The sequence below is a fragment of the Arvicanthis niloticus genome, chromosome 4 (genome assembly GCF_011762505.2).
Source record: "Arvicanthis niloticus isolate mArvNil1 chromosome 4, mArvNil1.pat.X, whole genome shotgun sequence".
NCBI lineage: Eukaryota > Metazoa > Chordata > Mammalia > Rodentia > Muridae > Arvicanthis > Arvicanthis niloticus.
The window spans coordinates 107590291-107606396 of record NC_047661.1 but is presented as its reverse complement, the minus strand read 5'-3'; the positions used below and the strand labels follow the sequence as shown (position 1 = coordinate 107606396).

Genomic DNA, 16106 nt, shown 5'->3' with positions numbered 1-16106 from the left:
TACACTATTTAAAAACACAAATGAGCATGTGAAATAAAGACATATGTATTACTATAAAATAAAGAAATAGTTATACTGTGTAGACTCTTAATAATATAACCCATCTGGAGTACAGTGAAGTTCTTAAGACCACAACACCAATGACACATAATTGAAACTCCTGAACTTTAAAGCATTCAGACTTGGATTATCATTCTCGAGGTTACATAACAACAACAAAGTATACTTTGCAAGAGTATTGAGTTATCCAGGTGATAATACATTACTGGTTTTACATAGCAGTGAGTGAAATTTGGGCTCTCTTTCTACACAGCCATGTGCACAAAGGCATGCACACATTTTTCAAATTTCTAGAGAATGTATGTGCCCTCCTTCTGCCCCCAAATCAGACTATGTGAATCTGGAAAAAGCTGGATTGAAACACAAATATGAAATATGGGAATTGCTAAAGTGTTAGGTTAGAAGGAGCTTCATACATAATTTAAAACATATGAATAGAAAGTTAAATACTGCCCCCACAGTACAATATCTTACCCCAAAAGAATTCTTTACAATGCATATACAGCTTGAGTTTAGTAATGTTTAATAAAGCCTTGTGAAATGGCAATGATAATATTTGAATAAAGAAGAAAAGCAAATGTGGACTTAGGGGAAGAGGGCAGAGAGACATCTTCAACTTCTTTCCAAGTGTATCTGCAAACACGAATGGAAGCTGCACTCGTCCACACAGTTGTCTGATGGCATTTGCTTGTGGTTTACGCTTACATTTTTTTCTCACTGGGTAATGCAGAATTACAACATGCACACCACTTTAGTGCTCAAAGTTCCTAAGGGAATTACTGCTACTTTATGTTCACATGCAACTCCAAGGAAGAGTTATGAGGAGGGCTCTGAGACTCCCCCCCCCCCACCAAAAAAAAATATCCAGGAAAAATGGCCATAGTATGAAAGGAGTATCTACTTACTTTTAAAGACATGGAGGGATATTTAAACTAAATAAAAGTTCAATGTATTTTGTAAAGAGGACAAGATAAAGTCCTGAGAAGATTTTTTTAAAGCAATTGGTATATGCAATGTGTGTTCAATTATTTATTTGTGGAAGAATACAAATATTTAGGCAACTGTAATACTTTCTATAATAGATTTGATTATGAAACTCAAAACCAAAGCTTAGAATCCTATAAATAAATTGCTATATGTGATGAAGTAAGTCAGACAGAGAGGAAAGTAAAGATGAAAAAAAGTAAAGATCTTGCATTAAAGATCATAAAATCTGTTAAGGAAAAGAAAAAAGGGCTGGAGAGATGGCTTGACAGTTAAGAGCACTGGCTGTTCTTCCAGAGGACCAGGATTTGATTTTAAAAGACTCTTGTGTCTGTAGGCATAATGTTATTGTGCACTGTATAAAGATTGTCCTTGTATTATTCAAATGCTAATTTATGTGCCCCCATATCTGGTTGAAATCCTTATTCTAAGAATCTCCTATCTCAATATTGTATAAACATTGCTCCCCAGTTACTCCCTGAGTGGTCAATAAAGCTAGCTGATCAGCCAGTTACTGAGCAGAGAGAATATAGGGTTGGACTTCCTTCCCCCAGCCAGGGGATGGGGGAGGGGTGGGGGTGGGGGAGAGGGAAAGGAGGGGGAAGGACAGAGGGAAGGAAGAAGGAAGTGAAATTAGCCACAGAGAGTCATAAAATGAAAGTATCTCAGGGATGTTGGCTGGAAGGTAGCCAGATTAATTTCGAGGATTAAGATAGAGTAATACTGCTCAGTTATTGTGCCCTTAAATCTTGATAAACAAATATAATAGTTCAGTCTTTGGGAGATAGCTGGGTAAGAGAAAACTGTAAAACACACTTATTAAAAAGCCACTAACATGTGTCAGATGCCCAGTATCTGTAACTCTATTTCCAGGGAATCTGACACCCTTTTCTGCTGCCCTCTATGGGTACCAGGAATACAAGTGTTACACAGATACATAAGCAGGCAAAATGTCACACACACAATATAAAGAAATTTTTAGAAGAGAGAGAAAGGATGCTTAGAAATAACTACAGTGATCCAAAAGAGAATAATAGAGCTAATTTTTCTTGAGTGCTTATTATATTCAGAAAAAATGAATTCTGTTATTCCTGAGTTCAGGTATCATGTGAAATATTTTATACACAATAGAATAACTCTTACAACATGTATTAAGAAAAGGCATTGCCTTAGACATTTAGCCTTACACATGTGGACAGTGCTACCCAGAGTGAAGGATTAATTCATCCAGGAGGAAGAGGCTAAAAGCTAGACACCTGGATCTGACTTGCAATCTCTTTGACCAGAAGCCCCCATTCTCTTCTTTAAGCATAATGTAATATAACAAGCTACATAGTTAACTTTCTGTGGAAATATGGGAAAGGAAGAAAATCCCTTCAGTAAAGAAGAAAACTATCTTCCTGAAGAAACAGTACTACAGTGTGACAGGTGATTGTGTTTGGCTATGTAGACAAGAGGTTTAAGAGGAAGAAGCCCCAAGGAAAGGAGAAAAAAAAAAAAACTACACTTTGGTTTTGATAAAGCATAGAGTTCATGAAGAACATTAATGAAAATCAATGGAAGCTGAGACAAGAAGCCAAATTAGGGGATTTTGTCATACTCTAGAGAGATAACATAATCAAGACTCAAAGGTTTGCCATCAGGAGAAACCAGTTTGGCATTATCAAAGCCGGGGTGGAAATTTTTATCTGGTCAACATAGGTGATAGGAGACCCATTGATTTCTCTCACTCCCATCCTCACTCCTGCTACTTGTCAGGGGAAAGCCAGATATTCATCCTTCTGACTTCCCTCCCTACAGCACCAGTGTGAAGAATGGCAACAGGGATTGCTGGGACAGATGCAGGAGAAATCTAAAGTTCTAGTATGCTGTGAGCTACACATTTAATCATCCCACTTGAAGCTAACAGTGTTACTACAGGGTTGTAGTCCTGTCTTTGACAACACACAGGAGGAAGAAAGAGAAGGAGACCTGAGACAAGAAGAGCAATATGCTCTCTGTTTTCTGATTATTCTGTGGTTTCGTTTTTACTTACAATTATATATATATATATATATATATATATATATATATATATATATATATTACATTAGTATATAAGAATATAGTAACATAAAATATTAATGTATGTTATTGATAATGTTGGCTACATGCAAAGTACAAAACTTGAGTCCATACACATAATACTCTGTTCAGTTATTACAATTAGCTCAATGGACATACATGCCTCTCCCCAAGCTGTCTAGCATTACAGCCTCGGAACTTGTCATTTGATCACTGATTGTGACTTTTCCCAGCATGCCCCTATTTCTACCATCCCTGTTTTATGCTTTTATTAAGTTCAGTTTTTCAAAATTCTAAAAAGAAGTGAAAACCATCACCTACTATTTGCCTTTCCGTGTCTGGTTCCTTTCACTTAGCACAGTGTCCTTCAGAACCATCCATGTTATTTCAATGGCAAAACAGCCTTCTTTTTCAGGCTGATATTCTGTCATGTGCATGTATTATATTCTTCCATGTACCCATTAAGACACTCAGGCTGATTCCATGTTGCCTGTTGTAAGTGGATTCTACATGTGTGTGATCATAAGGTATTTCTCTCTGTGCATGGCTTATTTCACTGAACACATTGTTCTCCAGTTCATTCACATTGTTGCAAATGGATGGATTTCATTTCTGCGACTAAGTAGTAGTCATTGTGTATATATACACCATTCCTTTATCCATTCATTCATTGTTGAACACCGTGTCTGATACAAGATCTTGGTTACTATAATAAACATGGGAGTGCAGATATCTTCAACATGTAGATCCACATAGTAATTCTACTTTTAGATTTGGAGGAATTACCACTAGTGTTTTATGTAATAAGTGTTCTGCTTTGCATTCCTACAACAACACAAGAATTCCTCCTTTCTCCATATCTTCTCTCTTGCCTTTTTTATTGTATTCATCATAACAGGTGGACACATGAGGTTTTATTGTAATTTCATTTGCATCTCCTTGATTATTAATGACACTGAGGACTTTTTCCTAGACCTATTTCCCATTTCTATGTCTTCTTTGTAAAATTGATAGGTAGAGTGTGGAGATTCTTAAATTCTCCAGACTCAGCACTTCTGAAGATGACCTTGCCCCATCCATGAGTATTTCTCTGTATCTATACATCTGGGCAACCCCAAGTTCCATCTGGAGCGTAGACATGTGATGTTTAAGATGTCATGGCACCCTGCAGATAACTTAGGCTCTGTGCCTTCTTCAAAGTATGGTCCTGGTGTGTTGGCTTTGGTTTGAACTGGGTTTATGTCCAGATCCTGTCTTCTGTGTTCTTGTTGAATCATTTTCTGATTCCCACAGAATAATCAGAAAATAGAGAGCATATCTGACTTATTCACTACAATTTCACAGCCCTAGTGGTAGAATATGGGTCCCATCCATCCCACATTCAAGACCTTTTGAAGCCGATCAGAAGAACTGGCATCAGTACTCAGACATGACTCAAGCATGAAGGAATATAAATTAATGGCTAATCACATCAACTTCTGGTACCTCTGTGTGAGGATCCTGAGGACCCTTCTGCCTGTCCCTTTACAAGATATTCAGCAGGAAATGGCCCCAGTTACACATACAAGTAATCAGTTCACAAACACATCTATTTCTCAGCTTTTCTACCATGCCAGGGTCTTACTCCACTCCCTCGTGCTGTACCCTGGGTCATTTCTCAGATGTTTATGTCCATAACTAAACTTAAGAAGCGCTTTTGAATGCCAGAGAAGGTGACATAGGTTAAAACAGAGGTCCTATTACATACACAGGCATTCACACTCAGAGGTGCGAGTGCACACACATGTACATATGCATGCACGTGCACACACACACACAAACACACACAGAGGCATATACCCTCAGAGGCGCACACATACAGAGGCACACACACACTTTTCAGGGTTATCATAGCACTGAATAAAACAAAGTATGAAAAGCAGTAAACCACCTATTACTTTGTATTCTTCCCAATGTAGCACAGTAAGTTCAAATTCTAAAAAGCCAAAACTCTCTTCTATGAGTATATTCTGTTAACTTGAACTAACTTGGACTACATGAGGGAAGGCTACAAGTAATGAGGTTGCTCTCTACATCAATATAAACGTCTAACTTCTCGGAAGCTGATGTGAAAAGGAGCGCTGTACCCCAATAGATGTGGTTTCCTGTTTGTATTGTTACTCAGCCTTATATATGGAGCTCAGAACAACTAGTTGGGCAGTGGTGGCGCACACCTTTAATCCCAGCACTTGGGAGGCAGACACAGGCAGATTTCTGAGTTCGAGGCCAGCCTGGTCTATATAGTGAGTTCCAGGACAGCCAGGGCTACACAGAGAAATCCTGTCTCAAAAAACAAAAACAAAAACAAAAACAAAAACAGAACAAGTATAAATAATGTCCATATCACATAGAATGAAGATTAACATATAGTAAATAATTTTTGACACTGCCTACAAAGCCACTGTGAAATGGCTTATCAGGAAACAATCTAGGGCAGAAGCAGAATTCAGCACATCACAGGGAAGGAGGATTGAGAGAAGTACAGTAAGCAATTGCATCGTTTACGTGGGTTACGGTGTTTAAGGAAAGGCATCTGTAAGTCCAGCTCCTCTCCATAGCACCCTACAGACCAAGGAATGCTGAGTCTTTCAAGTTTGAATTTGCTACAGTATTTGTGAGAACTTGCTTTATTTTTACAATTCTATCTTTATACATGTTCCTCCATCTCTTAAAAATGGCCCATTTTCTTCAGTGTGATTTAGAGTTCAAAAGATTGCCTGTCAGTTGCATTTGCGTTTACTTATAAATCATGTCTGCGGCAGTTGGTTGGTGTTGAAAATGGAGAACAAAGTCGGTATCCATCTACACTGAATCAGAAGCGGCTAGCAGGATCACGGTGTAAATGGCGGGCTTCTGGGTTCACAGCTGCATTAGGACGTGATTAATCAGCATCTAATGCAAACCAGCCCACATCTGTATGAACAAGTCACCATGCCTCTGAAGTGCTCGGTGCTGGCTTGGGTCCGTTAAAGAGTCTTACTTTGTGAGAGGGCATATTGTTAACTTGCCACCTAGTCCAACAGGTAAAGTGGCTCACACAAACCTGAACAGACTTCAAGTTTCACTCCTGGAAAATGACTGGCCTACTAGGTAGTGTCATGATTACTAGTTCATAGCTTTCTTTGAGACTTTGAAAAGGACTGAAGAAAATTTTCAGTAGGAAAATTTCCAGTAGGAAAACCCTAAATTGCAGTTAATTGGTCAGAAAAGAGATCACTTACCTGAGGACCAGGCTGACCCTGTAATTGAAAAGAAGAAAAACAATAATAAAATTGATGTCTACAATGGATATTTTAATTTGATTTAAATTAAAATGAATTCAATATATTGAAATCTAAAACTACTAAAGATCTTTTAAAAGATTTATAAAGGTAATAATATGGATAACTTTATATTGGATCTTAAATATTTCTATCCTGTGAGTTGAAAGTCCTGGGCTCATGGCTAATGTACACTTGAGTGACTCAGCATGCTTCAACACTGAGCTGGAGAAAGAACTGTAGATAACATTACCCCTCGTATTACAGTAATGTGTGAATGGGCAACTGAGAGGGCGAGTCTTCCAGCACAGATAATTACTGCCCTGCATGCTCTAACATGGCATCGCTACAGTTACAAAAAGGAGTCGTTGGTTTTCTCACTGTTCCAACATATTGAGGGTTTTTTGCTTGTTTCATTTTCAATAACATCTTTCTACCTTGCATAATTAAACATTTTAAAATAAGATATGTAAGGGATCTTTGGAAGATTAAAATGTACCCCATTCCTCCAACAATCAATAGATGATGTGACATCTGGCCAATCTAATTCATTTTGAATGTCACTTATTTTTTTTTTTTAAAGTTGATGGAAATCTCCAAGCCATGCAAAGTGTGAATGCTTCCAAAGAAAATCAACTGTGAACAAATGCATTGGTGACACAGCACATTCACAAAAGCTCCAACTGAGTTTTCAATCAAATGAGATGAAAAGGACAGTTTCTACCAAGTTACAGAATCTTCCAGAATAACTAAATAGACTCCTGGGGTAAGATGGCAGACTAGAAGCTGTCTCCCTGTAAAGCAGTAAAGGAGAAAGAAAATGAGTTCTATCACACAGAGAGAAAGACCATCAGAAGTCACAGAGTGGGGCAAAGCAGCTGCCTGAGAAAAGAAACTCAAGGACGATCTGAGATACAAACACAGGACACACGCCCCAGAGCTCTCAGGCATCCCTGAAAAGGCACTCAGGCTGGCTCTGGTGTGACAATGGCAGCCTAACCCACACTCCTCAGAAGTCTTGGAAGTAGATGAGGACATCTGCTGAGACAGTAGCTTCAGATGTGGTTGGTCTGTGTTTGAAAAGTTTATGGTCTGTGCCATTTTGAGCAGACATCTTATCTTCTATTAAAGGCAGCTTCATGGGAGCCTGGTAAGTCAAGGATTCAGGAATTAACCTGCCATAGTCTCTAGGTAGAAGTGGGTGGCAAGAGGCCATAACAGATTAGGAAAGGGCTAGACACAAATATACTGAGAGGCTCAGGGAGCAGGAGGCTCACTGGTGAAGGATTCTGGGGTCGGTGGTCTGGCCTTTTGTGATGGCTTTGCCTTCTTTGTCAATGAACTAAATAGCTTTGATAGCCCAAGGCTCCAAGGACATCCCTTGCAACCTTCTCCTGCCCGCATGGGCTTTTAGTACTGAGCAGAATCAGAAAGATGTAGCAAAAGCAAGAAGTGTTCTACCTGCTCCTGCTCACACAGAGCACACTTGGAAAGCACCCTTGACCTAGACCTTAGCCACACAGATGGACACACTGTGCAGTCCCATGGGAGTGACACCTGTAAAGCTAAGGATGCTCTCCTGGTGTGCAGAGATAGGAAGCTGCAGTGCTGAGAGATTCAGACCACTTCAGGTGCAGGGCCAGTTTGAGCAGAATCAAAAATGAGTTTCCACTTTCCACCAACCATCTTTCTTCTTGGCAGGACTGCAGGAGGAGGCTGCTTGAACTCAAGTAGGTTGATTTTATACATATTTTAATTCTATTTTAAGAAGTAGGTTTAGATTTGTCTGTTAAAGTAGATCTGCTCACACAGGCTTTCTTTATAGTGGACTTTTTCTTTTGCTCTTTTGTTTTTGAAGAAATTTTATTTCATTTGTATATAAACTCAATAGAGAAATCACAAATCTTAATTCCATTTTAGTTAAATTTTAAACAGTATTTCTCTTATTTTAATAAACATGGTATATTTAAATTGTGATAGTAAGTATATTGTTTAATTAAAATTAAGTTGGATTTATAAAACCAAGTCTCATAATAAATACTAGACATACAAGTATTTAAAAATACTAAGTATGGTGACTGAGAGATGGCTCAGATGTTAAGAGCAAGTATTGCTCTTCAGAAGACTCAAGTTCTATTCCCAGCAGCCATTTCATGTAGCTCATAATTGCCTGAACTCCAGCTACAAACACAGACACCCTCTGTGTCCAGCCTCCATGGACAGACAATATACTCATGTGTACAAACCCATGCACAAATATAAACACAGATCAATGTTACCCAGATATAAATTCTGGATGGCACAATAACTACTGAGCTGGCAAGACTTGGCCTACAGTGCAACACTGCTATGAATATCATAGAAATAACCACCACTCTCTTAATGAGTTTAAGTCTCAATCCACATGATGCAATCCATATGTGGCCCCAGTGTTGGACCAAGAACCTGTAGCTAGACAGTTCATAGGACATAGGGGACAACCTATCACTAACATTGTGGCCATACCATCAAACTGACTCCCAGTGACTTATTGTTATCTCTATAGATTAATGCTTCTCTCAGACCTCATCAAAGCAGCTTCTATTTGAAGTAGATGGTGATACAGAGACTCACAACTGGCCAAGGTGAAAAGAATAAGAAACCGAAGAATGCTCAACTCTAAATGGAACATCTAGATTATACCTTCTTTTCTCAAGGTTCAGAGATCTTCCTTTACCAGTCATTTTTCTTTTCTTTCAGTCAATTCTACTTTCCTAAGAAAACTTTAATAAATTTAAAGTATATTTCTATCAGCAAAGAAATTGAGATGCTGAAAAAACAAACAGCAACTACTAAAGCAGATAGGTAGCTAGCTAGCTAGCTAGCTAGCTAGATAGATAGATGATAGATAATAGATAGATAGATAGATAGATAGATAATGTAGTGAACTCAATGAATTAAATAAGGCTCAGCCCAAACATCACCAATAGACTAGACCAAGCAGAACAAAATATATCAGGGATTTCTGGTATAAAGCAGAGTGAATACTATATTCATAGTTTCATGAAGAAAAATAAATAAATAAACATGGCCATACCCTCCCCCAACTCTGGGATATGATCAAGAGATCAAACCTAAGTGAACGGGAAAGAGTAAACTTTAGGAGAAGTACAGATGACCGAAGGAACATTAGGCAAGAGTCAAGTCAACACAATAAAGTATCAAGTTCTGATTGTAATAAGGATGAAAGAAAAGAATAAAACATCAATCAAATCAACTAGGGAAGTAACCAACCAAATCACAGGAGTCATCAAACTTCTCCATAATGACTCTAAATAGAAATGCTCTCTTAACTCTCCAGTTGAAGGGCATAGATTAGTTGCTTGGATTATAAAACAACAAACAACCATCTGTTGTCCCCAAGAAAGAGACCTATGTGGCAATGACACATAAGTACAGAGACCTAAAGGATGATAGTTGATGTACCACGCAAACAGAAGACAAAATGGCATATTCAGATATCTGATAAAGCAGGCATCAAGTAAACATTAGCAATATATGATAAAGAGGCAACTATATATTAATAAAAGGCCAATTCATCAAGAAGATATGACCACTGTAAACGTATATACACCAAATAGTGGGGCTCCTGTTTTATGTTTGTTTCATAAGACACATACTGAAGGACACCAAAAGTGAGGTTGATTGGTTGGAGAGACCACAGAGAAGGTACAGGGATACATACATAAGAAACACATTATTCCGTGTGCCAATTAATAATTTTAAAGTAGTAAAACAAACAAGCAATAAGCAGTCTCAATCTACCAGCCATGCCCTATGTCAGCGAGCACCTTACTGCAGACTCTGTGTGGCCTCTCCTGTCTCCATTCTTGCAGTCTCCACAAAACTCTTTCAAAAACTTACTGGGAATAAACCAGGTAATCTTTCAAGAGCTGTGCTTAAAATATGGTGAGGTAAGTTTTCCTTAGACCTGTGGGACAGAAGAACCAAATCTGTTTCCAGTAGATGTTATTCTACTCTCAGACTCTTCTAGGAGGAAGAAAGAGAACAGCCCGTCTTATATTGATTCTTTCTGAGTACTAGGAACTTTGGGTTCCTAGTATGCCACTCATAGCCTTAAACTCTCTTGAATTGGCAAATAGAGAAACGGAAGCTCAGAGAAGAAAGCTAGACATCACAAAGTCTACAAGATGAAAAGTCAGAATTTACCCCCGACCTCACTGGGAGGCCCAGGCATTTCCTCCAGCTCTTATGCCTTTGCCTCTAGAATACATCTTAAAACTTTAAATTTTTATTTTATGTGAATGACTGTTTGCCTGAACATATGTATGGAGTCTATGTGGGTGCATTGTGCCTAAGGAGACCTGAAGAAAGAGACAGATCCCCTGGAACTGTCTGCAGATGGTTGTGATCTACTGTGTGTTGAGAACCTAACCTGGACTCCCTGGAATAACAATTGCTCTCATCTGCTGAACTATCCCTCCTGCCCTTTGCTCTGGAAATCTAGACTCAGAGATGCTTTCAAGGCTCTAGCATTGACTCTTGGTCAATTTTCTTTGTGTGAGGAGACTTAACATACTGGACTGCTCCTGGGGAGCTATAGTGTACACCTTCTTCAAACACCTGAGTGACAGGTAAGTGCTTTGCTAGAGACTACCAAAGAGACTCTTCAGAATCTCCTTACTGTTCTGTTGGGTTCACTGAGACACAGGAGTGGTTTTTTCCTCAGTGGTGGATAGTTTTCTAGTCCATTGTATTGAAGATTCCCAATGACTAACCGTAAAAGCCAAATTTTTAATTTGGTTTTCTAAAATACACTCCAAATGCGTACTTCTAAATTATGGCTAACATTCACAAAACCCAACATGTTGATTTTACTAAAATGAAATTACTGAAAAGACCCTTTCTGCCCATGCAAATCATCAAAATGTTTCCACAAATCAAAGTTTGGATCAAGAAAACCCAAGAGTCATGCCAAGCGAAACAGTTAAATCACAGAACTCTTGAAGTCAGGGCCCCGAGTGCAGAAGTAGAGACTGCCCAGGCACTGAGCTGGCTGATTTACTGTCTGGCCACAGGAAGGGCAATGCTCTGGCCTCTGGCCCCAGCAGGAGGGGAGGAAGGGAGCCTGCAGGGGGAGCAGACTCTAAAAGCTAATCAGAACAGGGTGGTGGGAGACAATCAGCCAGTAGCTGAGGCTTGATGAAGGGTGTTCCAAAGAAGCTGAGTATTCTGGGACAAAAATAAGCCATGCTGAACTTGATAAATGAGCTGGCCTATCACAGGGGTCTGCATTGTTACTGGAGGCAATTAAAAGGCAATATTGGCCATTCTTTGTTTGGCCATCATCACAATTATGGTTGGCAGAAAGTACTAACGCTCTTTTTAAATTGACAAAGTCATTTGGATTTCTGGCTGAAGTAAATTAGTTTTACTACATGACACTTTTTTTTTTTTATTGGATAGAAACTCTGTCACTACTTTCAGATGGGACAAAAGCTGGTATGTTTCATTTAACACATGCACAGATAGGGATACAAAAGTTGTTTTTAAACAGGGTATTATTTTAGATATTGATTAGGTTATCAAACTCACATCTACCTTTACTCAATGCAAAATAAAAACCATCTACAAGAGCTAAAGTGTTATCAGTACTGCTTGTCCTTTAAGCCTCCGATGCACACGTGGACTTAGGCTTAGCTTCTTTTTCAGGAAAATATGCAGGGGAAGTTCAGATAAAGCTGCAGAACTGCCAATCTCTCCATGGTGCCAGGGCTGAAGAGGCAGTAGAATCCTGTCAAGGAGCCTGTACCTTTCCAGAGTTGCCAGTCTCTAGTGTGTGCCAGGCATGGGACAAGCAGAAGTTTCATCCACGTTCCATGCACAGAGTCTGACCATATTTCAGTCTTCATGGTATCAAGACCTTACCTGAATGTGCTTTCAAAATGGCTGCGGATATGTATGAGTTGGAGACATTCAGATTGGCCCAAAGTGGGCGACAGTGACACTTTAAAATAAGCTTTTAAAGGATTACTGTTATGCTTTAAGTGTTGTATTTTCAAGTCTAGCTATTAAGTCTCACATTCCAGAAAGGGCCTTTTGGCTTTCTCTTTATTGCAGAATAAACGCATCTGCCCCTCAGTGGGATTTTACCTAGGTAATAAGGCTGGTATTCAGGTAGACACAAATTTCAGAGGTTACAAGATAAACAAGAGTCCCTATGAGCACATGTGTGCCACCCAAAAGGGATAGGAGCTCTGACCTGAACGAAAACAATCTCCCTGCTTAAGACCACATCCACTTAACAAGAGAATGATCTTTCAAACTATTTTGTAAACTGTGTTCTAAAATACAGCATGGTGACTTCAGGTGGCCATACGGTCAATATGAACACTGGCTTGATTCACATTTATAGTAAACTTTAGATAACATTTGAAACTACTAATATGCAGATGATATATTAGAAGGCAGCAAATGAAAAAAATACTATCATAGAATATATGTATTAAAAATAGATTTGCAAAGACTGCATAAACCTTCAGTATCTGAACTGCTTTTGCATAATAAAAGCTCTTAGGCATTTAACTGAAATAAACATTATTCATCATTTAGAATATCTATGTTCTGCCATACAGGGTCACTCTTAGGTAAATATTACCTAACAAGAGTATGAGAGTCTTTCAATTCAGCTGTCTTTAGTGGTTTCTAGAGTAGGAAGAGCCAAACTAGAGGAAAATAGTTAATCTCAAACTTGTAGCATCTCTCTTTAAAAGTTCAAGAGAGAAAGGAAGCAGGAAAGGATAACTCTGAGCATGCCTGTGGGGGCATTTTCTCCATTAATGATTGATGAGAAAGACTCATCACTGTAGGTGGTACCATCCCTGGACAAGTGGTCCTGGGTTGGATAAGAACGTAGGCTGAGCAAGCCTTAAGAAGCAGTGCTTCTCCATGGCCTCTGCTTCAGTTTCTGCCTCCACTTCCTGTGATGACAGACTATCACTTGGAAGTATAAGATGAAATAAAATGCTTCCAGAAAGAGGAGGAGGGGGAGGGAGGGAGAGAAGGAAGGAGGAAGAAAGAGTAGATGATTCTATCAGGCTTGTTGTAAAGATCATAAAAACTGATTTAAATCTTTAAAAAATGATTCTCACATAACATTTGCCTTTTATGAACAAACAGCAACTGTATTTAAAATCTAGTTATACCTAAACAGGTTGACAAGCCATTGCCATAATCATTAAAAACATATTTTCTAAATAATTAAAAACATATTTTCTAAATCAGTACTTTCTTTTGGTCTTTTATGAATAAATGTTTATATGTGTGGAATATTAGACATAGACAAATGTACCACACATACTTTTGTCATCAAAATTTCCATATAGGGAGCATTAGGTGATCTTTATGCATTAATTTATAACATTAAAATGTATTAGCTTAATTGTCCATTAAAGTTTATTCAGATTTTAGGTATTGTAAATGTCTACCTATTCCAGTATATACACTTGACTATATTCTCAATTATTTCCTTATGATACAACATGAAAATGCAGCATTACTATAAGTTTGAATTAGATGTATTTACATTATAGCATACCAAGTATGGATTATGCATTTTCCAGGATAATTTGTGTAAAGTATGAATTTATTCAGATATTATAGTAACCCTATTTATCTTTATAAAAGGAGGAAAAGAAGAATGGAAGAGAGAAAAGGTAAAAGGTGAGAAAAGAGATCAGAGATGGGGAAAACAAGTCCTTGCCTTGAGGATAGATTATATGTAATTGCTGGATTATAAAATCTATATTACCACTTGTTATCAATTCACTGTGGGAAGTTTTAAATGGGACCTTAATCAAGTTGCTATTTTCCCTCTGCTCCATATCTATTTAAACAAAAGACCCAAGTCAGTAATTTTGAATTTCTACCTTTCTCCCAATTCAGGGTGTTTCAATCTCTCCAAAAAAGACTGCGCAATTATTAAAATACAGTCTGCAAAACTCAGAGAGTAAGGATTGTAAGTTCGCCTTTGTGCCCACGCCACCATCGCTTTTAGGAGTGGATGGTAGCAGGGAGGGACAGGATCGGTACAGAGTCAGCACCAGTGATGCAGACCAGAACTCAGCAGGTCAAGAGTCAGTGCAGGCGGAGCCGTGGGACCCTCCCCTGTTTCCACAGCACTGGGATGTAACTTAGCTCTGCTCCTTTATCCTTACCTGAGTCTTTCTCTTGCTGGTACAGAATCAGGACTGCCAACTTACATGCAAACAGATGACCAGCATTACAGTGGCTTGGTACGATCCAGCAAACATAAGGAATGCACATGACATAGAACTTACCTGGCTTCCATAGCTTTAAAAAGGTGTTCTGTTTTAAAGAACTAAAAACCAGTTCTTCCTGACTCACCAATATCCATTACATTACACAGGCCAAATAACCCTCTTTCTGCTAAGCTTAACAATATCTTTAAACGTGTGCCATGTTGATTGCCCCAGCTAAATGCTTCAAGTCCATTTCTAACCATCTCACACTGATTCAACTTACATGCATCCTCAATCCCAGCTCCTGAACATGCTACTAAAGGATGGACTTGGCAATACTCTCCGCTCTCCTGAAACCTTTGCATCAGTAAATGTGTCCTAGCAGGTTCCTCACACCCAGAGAGCTGATTAACTCATAGCATGTGAGTTGCCAAACGATTATTCCAGTAAGGCAGGGCCCTGAAAGGAGAAATCTACCTCAAAACCGAGAAGAGCATCATCAAGTGTAAATAAACACTTAATGTCCTTCCTGTTTGGGGCTGTATGAATGTCTACTGTTTGCACTACTAAAAGCTGTTAAGAGCTTTGTAAATAGTATCTCTTTGCTATGTTAACCCTTCGTATTAGAGGCATATGAGAGTGAGTTACAAAGAGGTTAGGCAATGTCCAGCAGTGACACAGCTCTTGAGGAAAACTGGGCTGTGGACATGGGTGACTGGAACTCCTTCATTTTCATCTGTCTCCTGCGGAACAGCTGAAGCCAGGGGCTTGGACAGAAGACAGAAGGAGCTCTGAGCAGTCAGTAACCTTCCAAAGTGGATACAAACTACTATGTCTCCAATCAGTATCTTTTTTTCTTCTAGTCTTTTCAGTGTTGTATACAGAATGTATTCTGAAGTCCCCCATGGATTCCCTAGGAAATCCTTCACCCCAGGTTAAGAATCCCTCAGTAGAGAAATAAATCCGCCTTAAGGCAGGTTTATGTGTATTCCAGAAACCCTCCTTAATCTTCCAAGAGCATCCCTTAATCCAACTCCCAAGGTCAACCACCTTGGGCAAGGGCATCTAGTTCCCAATCAAGAAGAGCCTGTATCAGCTCAAAGATGCCCACCCTGTTGACTGTCAAAATCTGCCTGATTTTTTGCCATTTTGCTTTTCTCTCTGCCCCTCCATGCACCCTACCCACCGAGATAGTTTGATCCTCTATAAACCTTCCTTTCTGTCCATTGAGTGGTCCGATTGAATGGTTCACTGTGCTCCTGCTTACATTTTTTCTCATCAAATTGACAAATACCTAAAAAAAAAATCCTCAGAGAAAAGTTTGTCTCACAGACCCACATGGTGTAGGTAAGGCACACAGGCAGGAGCAAGAGACAGCCCATCACACTTCATCCACAGTCAGCTCACTTTCCCCATTTATTTGGCCTTGGACCCCAGT

General features: G+C 39.0%; 1 protein-coding gene across 2 annotated transcripts in view; it reads right to left on the bottom strand.

Moving 5' to 3' along the window:
* Col25a1 (collagen type XXV alpha 1 chain) overlaps positions 1-16106 on the bottom strand; it is a 383527-nt gene that overhangs the window by 162234 nt on the left and 205187 nt on the right. The window contains exons 1-2 of one of the 2 annotated variants that reach the window (XM_076933258.1): positions 14952-15023; positions 6369-6386 (exon numbers count right to left, since the gene is read on the bottom strand). In XM_076933258.1, the coding sequence (XP_076789373.1) occupies positions 6369-6386; positions 14952-14957 (24 nt within the window). In that variant the 5' untranslated portion in view covers positions 14958-15023. Of the gene's footprint in view, positions 1-6368; positions 6387-14951; positions 15024-16106 lie in introns of those variants that run through there. The other variant, XM_034501180.2, reaches the window with a different exon arrangement.